Source organism: Platichthys flesus, chromosome 2, assembly GCF_949316205.1.
Source record: "Platichthys flesus chromosome 2, fPlaFle2.1, whole genome shotgun sequence".
Taxonomy (NCBI): domain Eukaryota; kingdom Metazoa; phylum Chordata; class Actinopteri; order Pleuronectiformes; family Pleuronectidae; genus Platichthys; species Platichthys flesus.
The window spans coordinates 11,997,356-12,011,414 of record NC_084946.1 but is presented as its reverse complement, the minus strand read 5'-3'; the positions used below and the strand labels follow the sequence as shown (position 1 = coordinate 12,011,414).

At 41.5% G+C, this 14,059-nt stretch overlaps 1 protein-coding gene across 1 annotated transcript; it reads left to right on the top strand.

The window, feature by feature from the left end:
- Positions 1 to 7,870: 7,870 nt before the first annotated feature.
- LOC133963285 (keratin, type II cytoskeletal 8-like) lies at positions 7,871 to 13,496 on the top strand. Its single transcript, XM_062398243.1, has 9 exons — positions 7,871 to 8,361; positions 9,957 to 10,165; positions 10,729 to 10,789; positions 10,895 to 10,990; positions 11,082 to 11,246; positions 11,467 to 11,592; positions 11,741 to 11,961; positions 12,062 to 12,102; positions 12,430 to 13,496. The coding sequence occupies exons 1-9, from the start codon at positions 7,924 to 7,926 to the stop codon at positions 12,948 to 12,950; spliced, it is 1,878 nt and encodes a 625-aa protein (XP_062254227.1). The 5' UTR covers positions 7,871 to 7,923; the 3' UTR covers positions 12,951 to 13,496.
- The last annotated feature ends 563 nt before the right edge of the window (positions 13,497 to 14,059 follow it).

Below are 14,059 nucleotides of genomic sequence, written 5' to 3'. Positions count from 1 at the left end.
CCTGGTATTAACATATAGCGTTTGTGATCCGATCACAAGTGGAACGCTCTGAGTGTGCGTGTTCACACTTGAAATGTGGCCGCTTGTATCGTTCTCGGATTTCAGAACGGATCCCACCTCTGTTTCGGCTGTATGTGGTCCTGCGCCGTGTCCCTGTTGTCCTCTCGTCTCTCCTCTAGCTCCACCCTGTTCAAACCAGTCATTAATGAGGTGCACCTGGCCATGGAATTGAGGTTCTAAAATAATACTGTCAGGATCGAAAGGGAGGCTTCCAGTATGGGGACTTCTGGTTCTGCTGAGCCTAAATCCCAAGGCTCGGCTGTTTTTAAAGTCCTTCTTTTGTTGATTGGTGTCAGTAGTGGTCACTGATCTTGCAAGTTTGCCCCATAGGGCCACATAATCGTGGGGCTTAACACCTCCTTGCGCCATACAACCAAAACACGTCCATCATTCTTGTTCACGACGACCAAGTTATGTTGTTTTTACCCAGTCGGAGTAAACATCATATCTTTCTGCGCTGTGAAAGGTTTTACCAATTAAAAAAAAAAAAAATATATATATATATATATATATATTGATCATTATGTGGTGAGCAGTGTAATTTTGTTGCAGTGCTCAAAAAACAAATCAATGAGGAGAGAATTTTGGGCTCATAGTGACACTGCAGCGGGACATGGGACGACAACTGAGTAGGTGGTCCTTCCTTCATGCGGCCCAGCACTCATTCACCTTGCTAAATGACCTGGACCACCTTCGAATGTCCTGAGTGCTTACGCTCCTTTAGTTAGAGCTGTCCACTTGAGATTGCATTAGAAAAATCCCAGGGCCAGAGACAGCAACGCTTATAATTGATTATCTATGTTGCATTCTTCACTGTTAGCTAAGGCTGATGCTGGTTGTTTGCATGTGATAGGAACCTGATGAATCATCATTTCCAAACATCTCTGTTTGGGCCACTCCAGACTCAAACACAACACAGATCTTTCAAACTTATAATGGGCCAGTATAAACAGAGGGGGGACGGCTGTAAACAGTACGGAGTCCCATAGTAAAGTTATTTATTCCCTTATGATCCCGCTTATTGACCCTATAGTGGAAACCATAATTTCAAAATAAACTCAGATGGGGCTGTTCAATTGTCGGTATTAGCTGCAAATTTGCATGGCATCTACCCAAATTCCCAACTTGATCCTTTTCAGAGTTGTATTTTGTTTTGTTATATAACCACGTGCATTGGGATATTAAAGGCAAATGAGAAGAAAGGGGAAATAAGTGATTTGCCTCGGTGTGCTGTGTTCTGACCATGGAAAGGTTTATCTGAGGCTGAAGTTGAGGTCAGAGAGGATTTCCATGCTGGCCCCCAGAGAACTGGACAATAAAACCAAATGAACCAGCCCCCAGGAGGGAAACGCTACAAGTCTCCAACACCCTCCTGAACTCCAGTACAATCCGTAGTTCTCTCCTCTCCTGATCTTACCTCATCCTCATGGTTGATCAAGTTTCACTGTTTCTCACCTCACTTTGCATTTATTCACCAATGTCTTTCAGTAATACTCAATGCTCAGCATACGGGAGGTCACAAGAAGCAGAGGGACCGCCAATGAGTCTGTCATGTGATGAGGACAGGCAGAAGAAGAGGAACCATGAATTAAATCAGCGTGAGTCATGCCTCATGACAGTCCTGTTTGTTTGAACGTTGTGTTGGCAACATTTTGGACCTCGCCCACAACGACCTGAAAAAAAGGGAAACATACAAAAAGAAAGAGGTACTTAACTTGAATAATACATATTACATATTTATGACATATGTACTAGCCTTTCAATGTAAGGGATTTTTTTATTCACATCATGTGTGCATATAAAGATTGTAATGATTCCATACTATTTTTTATTTTCCACAAATACAATCTTAACCACAGACATCTTCCCCAGATAAGAGAAGACAAAAGTAGTGGTACAGAGGAGAAGCTTGAGTCTGTGAGTCATAGATACACACAGCAGGAAGCTGCTGGGAACTACCACAGGAGTTTATGTGCCTCACAAATCTTGGACAGCTGTCCGATTATCACTGCTCTCAGCCTGCTGCGACCTTAAATGAACCTCCCTCCCCTTCCTCATTCTCCAGCTTCACTGCAGACTGAGAGCTCTCACACACTTGTATGCAAAGCTACAAATGTCTCTTTGCAAAGATGCATATTCATACTTGTTTGCACCCTGACAGACGCAGGAAGGAATGTGGATGTGAGTGTAAGTGTGATGCATTCATAATCATTTCCTTATGTCCTTCCCTCCTGTCTTCACTCCCTCATTGATTTACCCAACATCACTGAAAGCCAATTTGTTAAACTTTTATATGAATCTATTTATATGAATCTATTTTCAAGTTTAATAGCTTAAAGTGAAAGGGTCACATATCAGAGGTTAGCGAAATGTGTCAACTAAGAGACCTTTTCTCTCTGGGATGTCATGTCCATTTCTAGCACCAAGTTAATTCACATGAAGACTTAATGGTGCAGTGAGTCAGGAACACTGCAGAATAACCTATACTCTAATTTCTTCATGTGGAGACGAGATTCATTTAAATTCAGGAAGTAAATCCTTCAGTGCAGGACACACTTTTTAGGTATCTGGATACACTATGAGTCAAATTCCTCTTTTTTTTTAAATATTAAATGTACATGTGCAAATGTCTCGGGGGAAAAGCAAACAATAGGAAAAGAGAGAGAACATCGCTCAGATGAACAGTTCAGGGATCCCCAGACTTTGTATCCCCTGGGGACCTTGGACTTCTGTGGCAAATATCCAACCAGTCCGTCAAATAGCTTTCAAGAGATTTCTCCCCAAAGCACTATCATTTACTACAGAGGAAAGAAACGGGGGATCCCCACAGTCAGAAGTTGAAAAACTTGCATAAAAACGTTTGAGTCCTGCTGGTCTAATGGATGATTAAGTCACCTGTTTTACCACTAGGTGGCTGTGGTAGGCTGTTTAAAATGTAGCACTTACTTTGCACCTCCATAACAGTAAAGCTGTCTTTTGGTGCATGTATGAAAATTATCCTTTCTTTGTCAGTTTCTGTTTAGAGGGATATATCTTTATAATCTGAATTATCTCAGTTTTCTTAATTCAGTCCGCAGTTTCAAATCTGCTCCCATTTTTTTATCCACAGCCAGATACTTCATCGGGAAATGTCTTTTCACTGTTACACTTTCCATTGTTTTGTAACCTCTCACAGCAGATCAAACCTAAATTACAGTAAAGTAGCAGTAGTGGCGATGAAAGCTAAAAATCTACTTTCAGCAAGAGTATAGAGTTCATCAAACAGGATGAGCCAGGCTGCAATTTTTTATATAATGCATATTTTAGACCACACCTAGTTAAGCCTACAAGAATGCTAGTAGCATGTATAAAATGGAATTGGCACCTTTTTGTGAAAAAAGAGAAGCTGAAGAGCTGCATGTGGAGCAGTGACTTCCTGAACCCTGCCCTCAGATTCTCATGTGGACCATGATTGTCTATACAATACTTCAAGATACTTCAGTCCAGACCAAAGTGGTGGACCGACAGACTGAGCAAGCTTGTCACATTTCCAAAAAGACTCAAGTTTAATGAAGTCGATTAGCTGATGTTCTGTTAGACACTTTATTTCTATGTGTGTACTATATGTGATACCACTCCTGTGCAGTTTCTAGGGCTGCTCAACAATCACTTCCATCTTCCAGTCAGTAGAGGGTGTGAATCTCAAAGCAAACAAACGTGCCCTGTGAGATGCATGTTGCAGTCGGCTCACAGCTGCAGTTTCTAACCACGCCTTGCACTCTTTTCTCAGAGTTAACTGCTTTTATTTTGTGTAACACAGTGCTCTAAGTGTAGACTTCATTCATGTGTTGTGGAGGTTATCAGTTTGCACAAGCATCACTTAGTGCACCAGGAGGTCATTTATATAGCTGATATATCTGATAGCTTTAAAGGTAGGTAGGTAGATAGACAGGTTTGTTGGTAGGTAGGTCATAAAGTAGGCAGGTAGGAAGGAAAGTAGGCAGGTAGGCAGGTGGATGGGTCAGAAGGTGGGTAGGCAAGTAGGTTTGTAGCACTCTTTTCCCAAATTTGTTAACTTTACCTATACCTGTGGAAAACTGTTGCCCTAAACCATTTAAGTTTTTACTCCAAGTATAACTAAACAGGTTAAGTTGTATTAACATTAAACGTTAATTAATGCAGAGCATATATTAAATTTTACATTAAACATCTTCACTCAAAATCATTAGTGAATATAAATTATTTCTTAGTTGAATTAAATTATCATTTTAAATTTAAGCGAGATTTTGAAATGCATATAAGTCTTGAAAGTTGCCCATCAAAACTTTGCCCTCAATGATCTTTATTGAGGCTGAACTGAGATGCAGGGAAGATCCCAGCACAGCACCCTCATGCTCAACAAGGAGCATCCTAATGTCAATATGGTTGGATGAGTCATCATTTTCAGAGTCCTTAGATAAGAAGATAATCCCAAGAGCACAGTGGCATCTCCCATTAAATTAATATCACAAATGTTAGCAATATAGCCCAAAAAGTAGTTGTACTTGTGTAAATATCGAACAGTTTGAGCTCAACAATAGAAGACCTATCCAGCCTCAGTGGACTGGGTTACTAAGAGAAGGGGAATATTTTGGCCACGATCTTTGCATGAAAAGTGGCACAATATCTTATTCTCTTAATTGTATAGTTTAAACTATGCCCATATGGTTCATCATTATGCCTTTATAATAATTTTAGATACGCTTGGATCAATTCAGTTACTTACGAGAAGTAGAAGTGAAGAAGTCTGTCGGGGTTGTCACCAATAATGGATATCCGCTCATCTTTTACAGAGTAAAATGACACAAGTTAGATAGCTGTAATGACAAAGAAAATGAATTGTTTCAATTTGGATTCGATTGCACAATTACGAAAGTAGAACTTTTCGGTAAACTTTGTCATGACACTGTGATGGTCCCTGCGCCCCCTTGAGGTACGATCTGGGAGTGAACTGCCTGTCTGTTCTGCAGGTGGCTGATTGATATGATCTGGAGCACCTGTGGCCCTTTGTGTGAAGGTTACATAAGCTCCGCCTGCCGACTCAGCTCCTCTCAGCTCCTCTCCCCGGGCACTTCATGCTCTATTTGGGATCTGTTCTTTTAGGTTGTCTTCACGTTTTCGTTACAGCCGCAGAACATTTGCAGCCACACCCTTCACTCACGCCCTACCTGCACCTCTGACATTACTGCCTTCCACATTTCATATGTTAACTCTTGACTTGGCATGTTAAATTGGGTTGATATGGTTGATAAATAAAATATACTGTACTTTAACTAGTATACTGATGTGTCTACCTTGTTGAGGCGGCCACTTGAGCCGGGTAATGTTAGGCTGTGAAACAATGCGAGTGCATGATGGGTATGCACCAACCTTGTTCTCTTGTGAGAAATGTGAATAGCTTGCCCAACGTTCCCTCATTTGGATCAATATATTGTGTTATTTTAACTGTCGGCAGCCATCTCCGAGCCCACAGAAAATGTATTGTTTGAGTCAGCTTTACACAGGCTCCATTTTGTGTTGATGCTTGCGAACTCACACAGATCCGATGCAGTCAAGTACCCCTGTCGGACACAACAGCCACGGGCACCTCAAATGGGATGTGCCCTAACTTGTTACCAGGCAGACATCAAATAATCCCCTCCCCTCCCTTACATAAAAGCAACATGTTAGGTAACCTCTGCCTAACATGCTCATTAATTAGTAAGTATGTTACAGCTGAATAATGCAAAAAAAAACAATTTTTTCAGTAATGACATAATGTTTTGTATTGCAGAATAATTAATTAAAAGTTTATTTAAAATGAATCCGGGTTCAGGAGGTAGGTGGGTACATACGTAGGTAGATAGGTGGTAGGTGGGCACATGAGTAGGTGGATGGGTGGCTAGGTAGGTAGGTATATTGGTTGAGAGGTAAGGCAGAAGGTAGGTCTTTGCTAATTGTCCCATCTCATATCCTCTAACAACTAATCTTGCCTCCACCCCTCTTCTCCAGCTTGTAGCATGTATGTGTGTCTCTCAGCACATTCCAAACGTGATGTGTCATATAGCAGCTTCATACAAACCAAAACATCCCCGGCCTCTTAAGAGACTGAAGGCTGGTGGGTGATGTTTTTGCAAATGACCCCCCTCACACTCCTCATGCACAAATAATGATGAGTTGCCTCATGTGGAGTAAAAGCGCCTTTAACCATGTTTCAACCATCAAAGAAGAATGAATGCAGCTCTGTTCAAAAGTAAGTCTGAGAGAGTGAGTTACTGAGACTACAAATCTGGCCAACCTGGACTTATATGGTTGCTTCCAAGTTTAGCACAGCAGCATCATTGTGAAGAGTCACGTCACTGCTTGAGGCAAATCAAGAAAATATGCATTTTTGGATTGGTATAAACAGTGCATGTACCTGTCAGGTTTTTTAAATCAAATTTAGTTGCCATGCAGCAGGGAACCCCTGGGATTTGGGTCATTTCATTAGCTGGTAGTTTTTTCCCCAAAACCATTTAGAACTTGGAAAAGAAAAGACTAGAGGTGTTGTGTGAAAACGTTGGAGCCTGAGGAGCCAAGTGGGTGGGTCTCTGGTACAATCCAACCAATAGCCATGACACTGCTCAGAAAAGATCATTAGTCATGAATCTGTCAATTGTGTCAAGCCAAGGCCGAATCATGATTTCCACAATTTGAGATGATTGTTGAGGTACATGTTTCTTTCACAAATTATCTATCTATCTATCTATCTATCTATCTATCTATCTATCTATCTATCTATCTATCTATCTATCTATCTATCTATCTATCTATCTATCTATCTATCTATCTATCTATCTATCTATCTATCTATCTATCTATCTATCTATCTATCTATGCAGCAATGCAGCTATCTATCTTATCTTGTGCAGTCTGAGTATTTTGCTTCATGGGTACGTATCAGTACTTTTATGGCTGTGTAAAACTACTCTTAGCGTCCAATGGAAAATATAAAAGACAAACCCTGTTTGCTCTTTACTCGGCTGATACCGCAGGAATGTTCATCAATAATCTGTGTGTGTGTGTTTGTGTGTTAGCAGGGTTTGGTCTGCTGATCATAGATCTGGCAAACTGCAAAAGGCAGTATTTTTTTTCTTCCCTTGAAGTCAAAGCTGTAAAGGTCCAATTTACCAGTTTTTGCTTTTTTTAAAAGCTTGTAAAGATAAATAGATAGTGAAATGTATTCAGTGAGTAAAATTGGTTCTCCTATATTTATGAGACTGACAGTCCCTGCCCACAAACACGTTAAGACCGTCCCACAGGGGAACTGCAATTTACTTTGCAATATATCACATCTGTGAGAACTGTAGCAAAGGAGAGGAGAAGGTCATAAAATCATCTGCTTGTTCATTATACCTCAGGTTTGACTTGCTGTGTGTGCATGTGCCGAGTCTATGTTTTTGTACAACGTGGAGGTACTTTGTTTGTCTCCCTGTTTAAAGTAGAGTGTGTGTCATTATGATATAAAGCATGGAAAATAAAGTTTGCCAAACAGGGTTAATGTGGACAAAACTCAGAGCTTTCCAGTATTTCTGCAGGGGTTTTATAGAAACTGGCACGGTGACTATTATGTAATCCCTTTTTTTTCTTCCACCATGGTTTGTGCACTGTAAATGTGTAACGTGATGCAATTTTCTTCCCTGACAATCCCTCACCCCCCCATCCTTCACTCCCCTGCCGAGAAAGGCAGCCAATGGCACCTCAGCAGGGTCCCTCCCCTGCTCTGATATATAGCACATTGAGTACCAGGGAGGTTCTATCTGCCTGGCTGTCCTTTTCTCAGCAGAGTCTCTCACCAACCCAGTGCTACAGACTCCCTCTTTAACAATGTCCGTCAGAGCCATGAAGACCACTACTTACTCTACTGCGTCTTCTCACAGGGGCCCATCTCAAGGCTTCAGCAGCCGGTCCTACTCTGGCTATGGTGGTGCCAGGCAGAGCAATGCTGTCCGCAGCTCCTACGGGGGAGTGGGCAGCTGTGGTGCCAGTGTGGGTGCCGGGGGGTTTAAGATGGCCGGTGGGTATGTTGCTGGAGGTGCTTCTCAAAGAGGTGGTGGGGTAGAGTTTGGTTACATGGGGTTTGGTGGAGGTATGGGAGGTGGCATGGCCAATGAGCTGATGGCCCCCATCACATCAGTGACTGTGAACAAGAGCCTGCTGGCGCCCCTGAACCTGGAGATTGACCCCAACATCCAGGCTGTCCGCACCCAGGAGAAGGAGCAGATCAAGGGCCTCAACAACCGCTTCGCCTCCTTCATTGACAAGGTCAGTCCATATTATAGATCAGTGCCACTCTACCAGAAGTCTTTTATATCAATGCCACATAAGGGAAACTGCAACAACCAGCACATATGCCTGATGCTTTGTTCTCTACTCACAAACAACTATCAAGCTCAGAGTAAAAAATAACTCAGGAAATGAATGCACTGCAAGCCAAAATAGCTCAAGGTAAAAGATGGACAAAATTCACAATGAGGATCTTGTTGAGACAATCCCTAATAAAAACCGTACATTCAGTCCACTAGCTGCACTGAGATTTCATGTAGGAGCGTGACTACTGAAATGTATTATCCTCCTAATATGTTAAGATCGTTGGACCCAGATAAGCGGATCAACCTGTCTACACAGTACATGCACGGCTGATTTGAGGAGCAGAAGGATTTTTGCCCTGAAGGAAAACTGTGCAGCCACATGTGAGCAATAATCTGCAAAAGAGAGGTTCAGAAAGTAGACAAAGGACAGATGTATTCTTGAACTTTATGTCATGAATCCACTCTTACACTCTGGAATTGTATTTTTGTAATATGTTTTGGGAGTTTTTGAAGTGGATGGTCACAAACTGTACAAACCGTTACAGAAGAAGAGAGGGAGTGGCAGGATGCAGGTTTACATAAGACAAGCGTGGTACATTCACAGAAGAGTACATCAGTGCAGCAAAATAATAATCTGCCAAAAAAAAAATGTTTTCAATCCGAATAAGACCTGCTTCATTGGGCTGTCACAGCCAAGAAATTAATTTTCAAGAAATCCATTTTCTTGACTGAAGCATAAATCCTTTTTATACACCCACCATCAGACAGAGATTGCAGAGTTGTCAGAAACATCTTATTCAAGGAGAGACAGCAGCTAGCCTGTTCTCTCATTGAGATTAATCCGATTCTTCTGTTATCTGTCATGGTTACTCATAAACCATTTCTATTGTTTAGGGGGCTACCAGCAGTGATGCAAGTTAACCTGCAAATCAATCACAGCGAGGGGAACTTCTCATTCTTAAAACAAAGTTCTCTGCCACTCCTCAACACACATGTCTTATTGGTATGACACATGCACACACAGAACTGCATGTCTCTCGTCATGTTTGCCGAGTGGAAGCGGAACCCAACCCAGGGTCAGGGTGCTGAAAAGGAAATGCGTAAAGGGGCGGGCCGTGTCACAATTGGGAAACAGTGCCACATTGTGTTGAAACACAGAAGTATGGGTCAGAATTCGGTGAGCAATTATTGATGTGACATCCAGAGGTTGCTGTAGGTCGGAGAAGTTCAGTCAGCTTTCTTCTAGTTTTCTTGTTTCTTTGTCCATGTCTCTAGGCAAACAAAATGAGGCTATTAGTATTTTCTGAGTCACTCCTGCCCTCTTTGCACTCAGTGACACCCTCCAACCTATTTAAAGTACACGGTGTTGAAGTCTTTATGTGAAAATAAGAAATATTTATTCAGTATCTGTATCCATTCTTTATTGATGAGACTGCTGAGGTCCATGTCGTCAAACAAATATGAAACTTTGAGAATGTCAACGAAGCAAAGTTACAGAGGTGCTCATTTGCCTTTTTCTATCCTCTTCACACACCTCTCTCTTTGCAGGTGCGTTTCTTGGAGCAGCAGAACAAAATGCTGGAGACCAAGTGGAAACTTCTGCAGGAACAGACCACGTCTCGCTCCAACATCGACACCATGTTCGAAGCTTACATCGCCAACCTGCGCAAGCAGCTCGACAACATGGGTCATGAAAAAGTCAAGCTGGAATCTGACCTGCATCACATGAAGGACCTAGTCGAGGACTTCAAAACCAAGTGAGTGGAGATGAATCTGAACCAAACATCTAATTTGAAGTAAATGGAAATAACCTGTCTATAGCCTGACCGACAGATTTAGACTAATACAACTTAAATATTCAGCCGTTATAAATTTGAAAGGATATTTTGATCTTCAGTAGGTTCTTTTACACAAACATGAACTAAAAAACACCTACCCCACTGATACAAACTTGACAATGTAAAATTGAACTTTTCTGTGCTCTCTGGTGGAAAAAACTATGTAATGAAGATACAGTTTCTAAGTTTCTCAAACCTAATTTCCCATTTGTCTGCTGGAATTTAATCTTAATTACTGGTTTGCTTATAGACAGATACTGATATATTTGCAATAAAAAGGTAATGCCAGTCTAACACTAAAGCATTGTTTGGTTTGAATATTTGAGTCAGTGTAGATGCCCCATTCATGCATTCTACTGTCTTGATATCTATGTTAACCAAGGGTTATATTCAAATTCAAGAAAAGGTACTTTCTGATGCCTTGACTTTTGTAATAATAAAAAAGACAGACATTAATGAAAAAAAAAAAATCTGTTTTCCAGGTATGAAGATGAGATTAACAAGCGCAATGAATGTGAGAACAACTTTGTCCTCATGAAAAAGGTCTGTTCTGATTCTTGATCTTGAAATAATATTATTCTTCTTTGAGCACGATGAGCCCACACAATGGCAACTTTCCTCTCAGTGTCGTGTTTCTTTCCTCGGCAGGAAACAGATGCAGCCTACGTGATTAAGACGGACCTGGAAGCCCAACTGGACGGGCTCTCTGATAAGATTGACTTCTTGAGGCAGATCTACAACGCAGTAATAACTTACACTTACTTTGATTCTTAAAATCCTCCAAAATATGTCTTTGCATGTCTGTTCATCTTCGGTACATGTTTTCCTATATTAGGAAATCAGTGAGCTCCAGGGCCAGATCAAGGACACATCCGTTGTGGTCGAGATGGACAACAGCCGTTACCTTGACATGGACGCCATTGTCGCTGAGGTGCGCGCCCAGTATGAGGATATCGCAAACCGCAGCAGAGCAGAAGCTGAGTCGTGGTACCAGACCAAGGTAAGACCTGATCCCCACTACCACAGCATGCTGTTGATCAATCTGGCTGCTGTAGACAGCCCTCTTGTCTCTTCTTCTTCAGCCCCCTTGGCAAAAACTTACTGCAACTTTTTTTCTCATTTCTCGAAAGTCTCATGTGAACAGAAACTAAACTAAAAGATACCCAAGTTATAATGATGCCTTTTCATGTGTTAGCCTGACTTGTTCCTTTCTGTACCAGTACACAGAGATGCAGCACTCAGCCAGCAAACATGGTGACGACGTGAAGTCAACAAAGGCGGAGATCGCTGAAATTAACCGCAGGATAATGAGGCTCCAGTCTGAAATTGAAATGGTTAAAGCACAAGTGAGGAACGCAGATTTCAGTTTCATATATTTCTACATGTTTCACAGTAAAGGGGCTTTGTTAGATAACTTTTGTCATTTCTGAATATGTTAGAAAAACCTCTCCTAATATAGACATTACATCCAACTTCAATTTTTCCATCTCTTAGAGAATCAATTTGGAAGCTCAGATCACAGAGGCCGAGGAGCGTGGTGAGCTGGCAGTGAAGGATGCTAAACTCCGCATGAGAGAGCTGGAGGAGGCTCTGCAGAGAGCCAAGCAGGACATGACCAATCAGGTCCGCCAGTACCAGGAACTGATGAATGTGAAGCTGGCCCTGGACATTGAGATCGCCACCTACAGGAAGCTGCTGGAAGGAGAGGAGGACAGGTAAGACGTCTCGGTCAGAGAAAGTCATGAAAACGGCATCTTTTAGTTTTCACTTTGTCTCATGGTATTTTGCTTCTTCTTGCTCTATTTGTCTCCACAGGTTAGCAACAGGAATCAAGATCAATGTAGCAAAACAGACATGTAAGTTGTGTTTCACAGATGTTTTTGCCATTTTATAGAATAAAAACTTATGAAAAACGGAGAAAAGAAGACTGTGATGTGACATCCAAGTGTAAAGAGGAGTGTGTTAGAAGGAAATCAAAAAGAGCTATGGTGCATTCGAAGGGCAAGTCCAGTTTATGGGAGTAAACATAATGTACATGTAATGTGTCAGTAACATTAGAAAAACTTTGCCTTTGCTGATACAAACATATATAAAATTAGTTCTAATGTGCAGACAATTACATTTAAATATCAACTCTATTGGCACCTTTTTTTAATGTCCATGCTAATCTTGACCTTTTGCAGCTGTGAACTACAGTGCCTACGGCCAAGAGAGCTACCGCACCCCAGTCTACACCAGCAGCTCCTTTGGAGGAGTCAAAGCCAGCAGCTCCTTTGGAGGAGTCAATGCCAGCAGCTCCTTTGGAGGAGTCAATGCCAGCAGCTCCTTTGGAGGAGTCAATGCCAGCAGCTCCTTTGGAGGAGTCAAAGCCAGCAGCGGTTCCATCACTTCCCTGGAGGGAGGAGCGGTGAAGAGCACCACGATCACCAAGACAGAAACCGTGGTGATCAAGACAGAGGTGGAGGAGAAGAAGACAGAGGTGGAGGAGAAGAAGACAGAGGTGGAGGAGAAGAAGGAGGAGCAGGCGGTGATCGAGGAGCCGGCTACAGTGGAGCAGGAGGAGCAGGAACATGTGGAGGACGAGCCCGAGGCTGAGCCTGAAGCTGTAGCTGAGGCTGAGGCTGTGGCTGTGGCTGAGGCTGTGGCTGTAGCTGAGGCTGTGGCTGTAGCTGAGGCTGTGGCTGAGGCTGAGGCTGATGAGTGATGAGCTCTGGTTTACAGTTTTTGTCCTTGGTTGTTATGAATAAACACTGCTTTTTCTTCCAGTTTTTTAATTGTAGATTCACCAAAGTGCCTTCACTCAATACACAGACACAACTTTCTGTCAGATGATGAAGGGATGATAACTGATGATATTTTATTCTGGTCTCTGGAAACTTGTGAAGGCTGAGAAATTCTGTATGTGTGCGTTTTATTATTGTAACTGTGGTCTTGCTGCACCATACATGTTTAGCCAACAGGTGGCAGTGCTGTATGTGTTTTCCTCTGCTGTTTCCTTTAATGTTTGATGAACAGGTAGCACTGTAAAAACTGTTATTCAAATTAAATTAAATTTAATTTGAGCACTTTGGAGTAAAATAAAACATTACCATGCTAAACTCCTAAAATTTCTGTATCCAAACAGTAACATTCAAATCAAATTCTCTTCATGACTTTTTTACTTAGAAATACTTTAGTAGTTTTTCAGTGTGCTGCTGCTGCAACACCTGGGGTCCTGTTTGGTCAACAATAAATCTTCTTAAAAAAGTATTTTACATTGTGGTCTTCTGTATTTTGAAGTTAAATTTCCACGAACATTGAAATATTTCAAGTACTTAAACACTTAATGAGGAAATGTGCATCAGCCCATTTGCAGAAAAATATTAAAAGGATACATTCAAAGATCATTATCAGCCTGAGATAATTTTTCATGTGGGTTTTCTACTAGGTCAACACACATATCCGCATGAAAATAGATTTTACTTTTAAAATAGTTGTAAAAAGAAAGTGAACTTAATGGAAAGATGATTTTCCACTCATCAATGTTTGCTCTGGATCACCCGACAAGTCTCATGCTTCCTCAATCTATAGGTACATGCTCCAGGATTTTCTCTTGAACAGCCTGACATAATTCAAAGGTCATGCATTCTTACAAAATGTCAGGACATTTTGTTTTCTTAAGCACACACAAAACAAACCAATCCAACTTTTAGTTAAATCCAACAAGGCTAAGAACTGTATGGAGGAGTTTGTGTAAGAAACCAATGAGGAATATGTGATTTATAGAGTTATTTCATGTTAAGCTTTCTTTAGGGGCCCTTTCTGCCCTGGAGG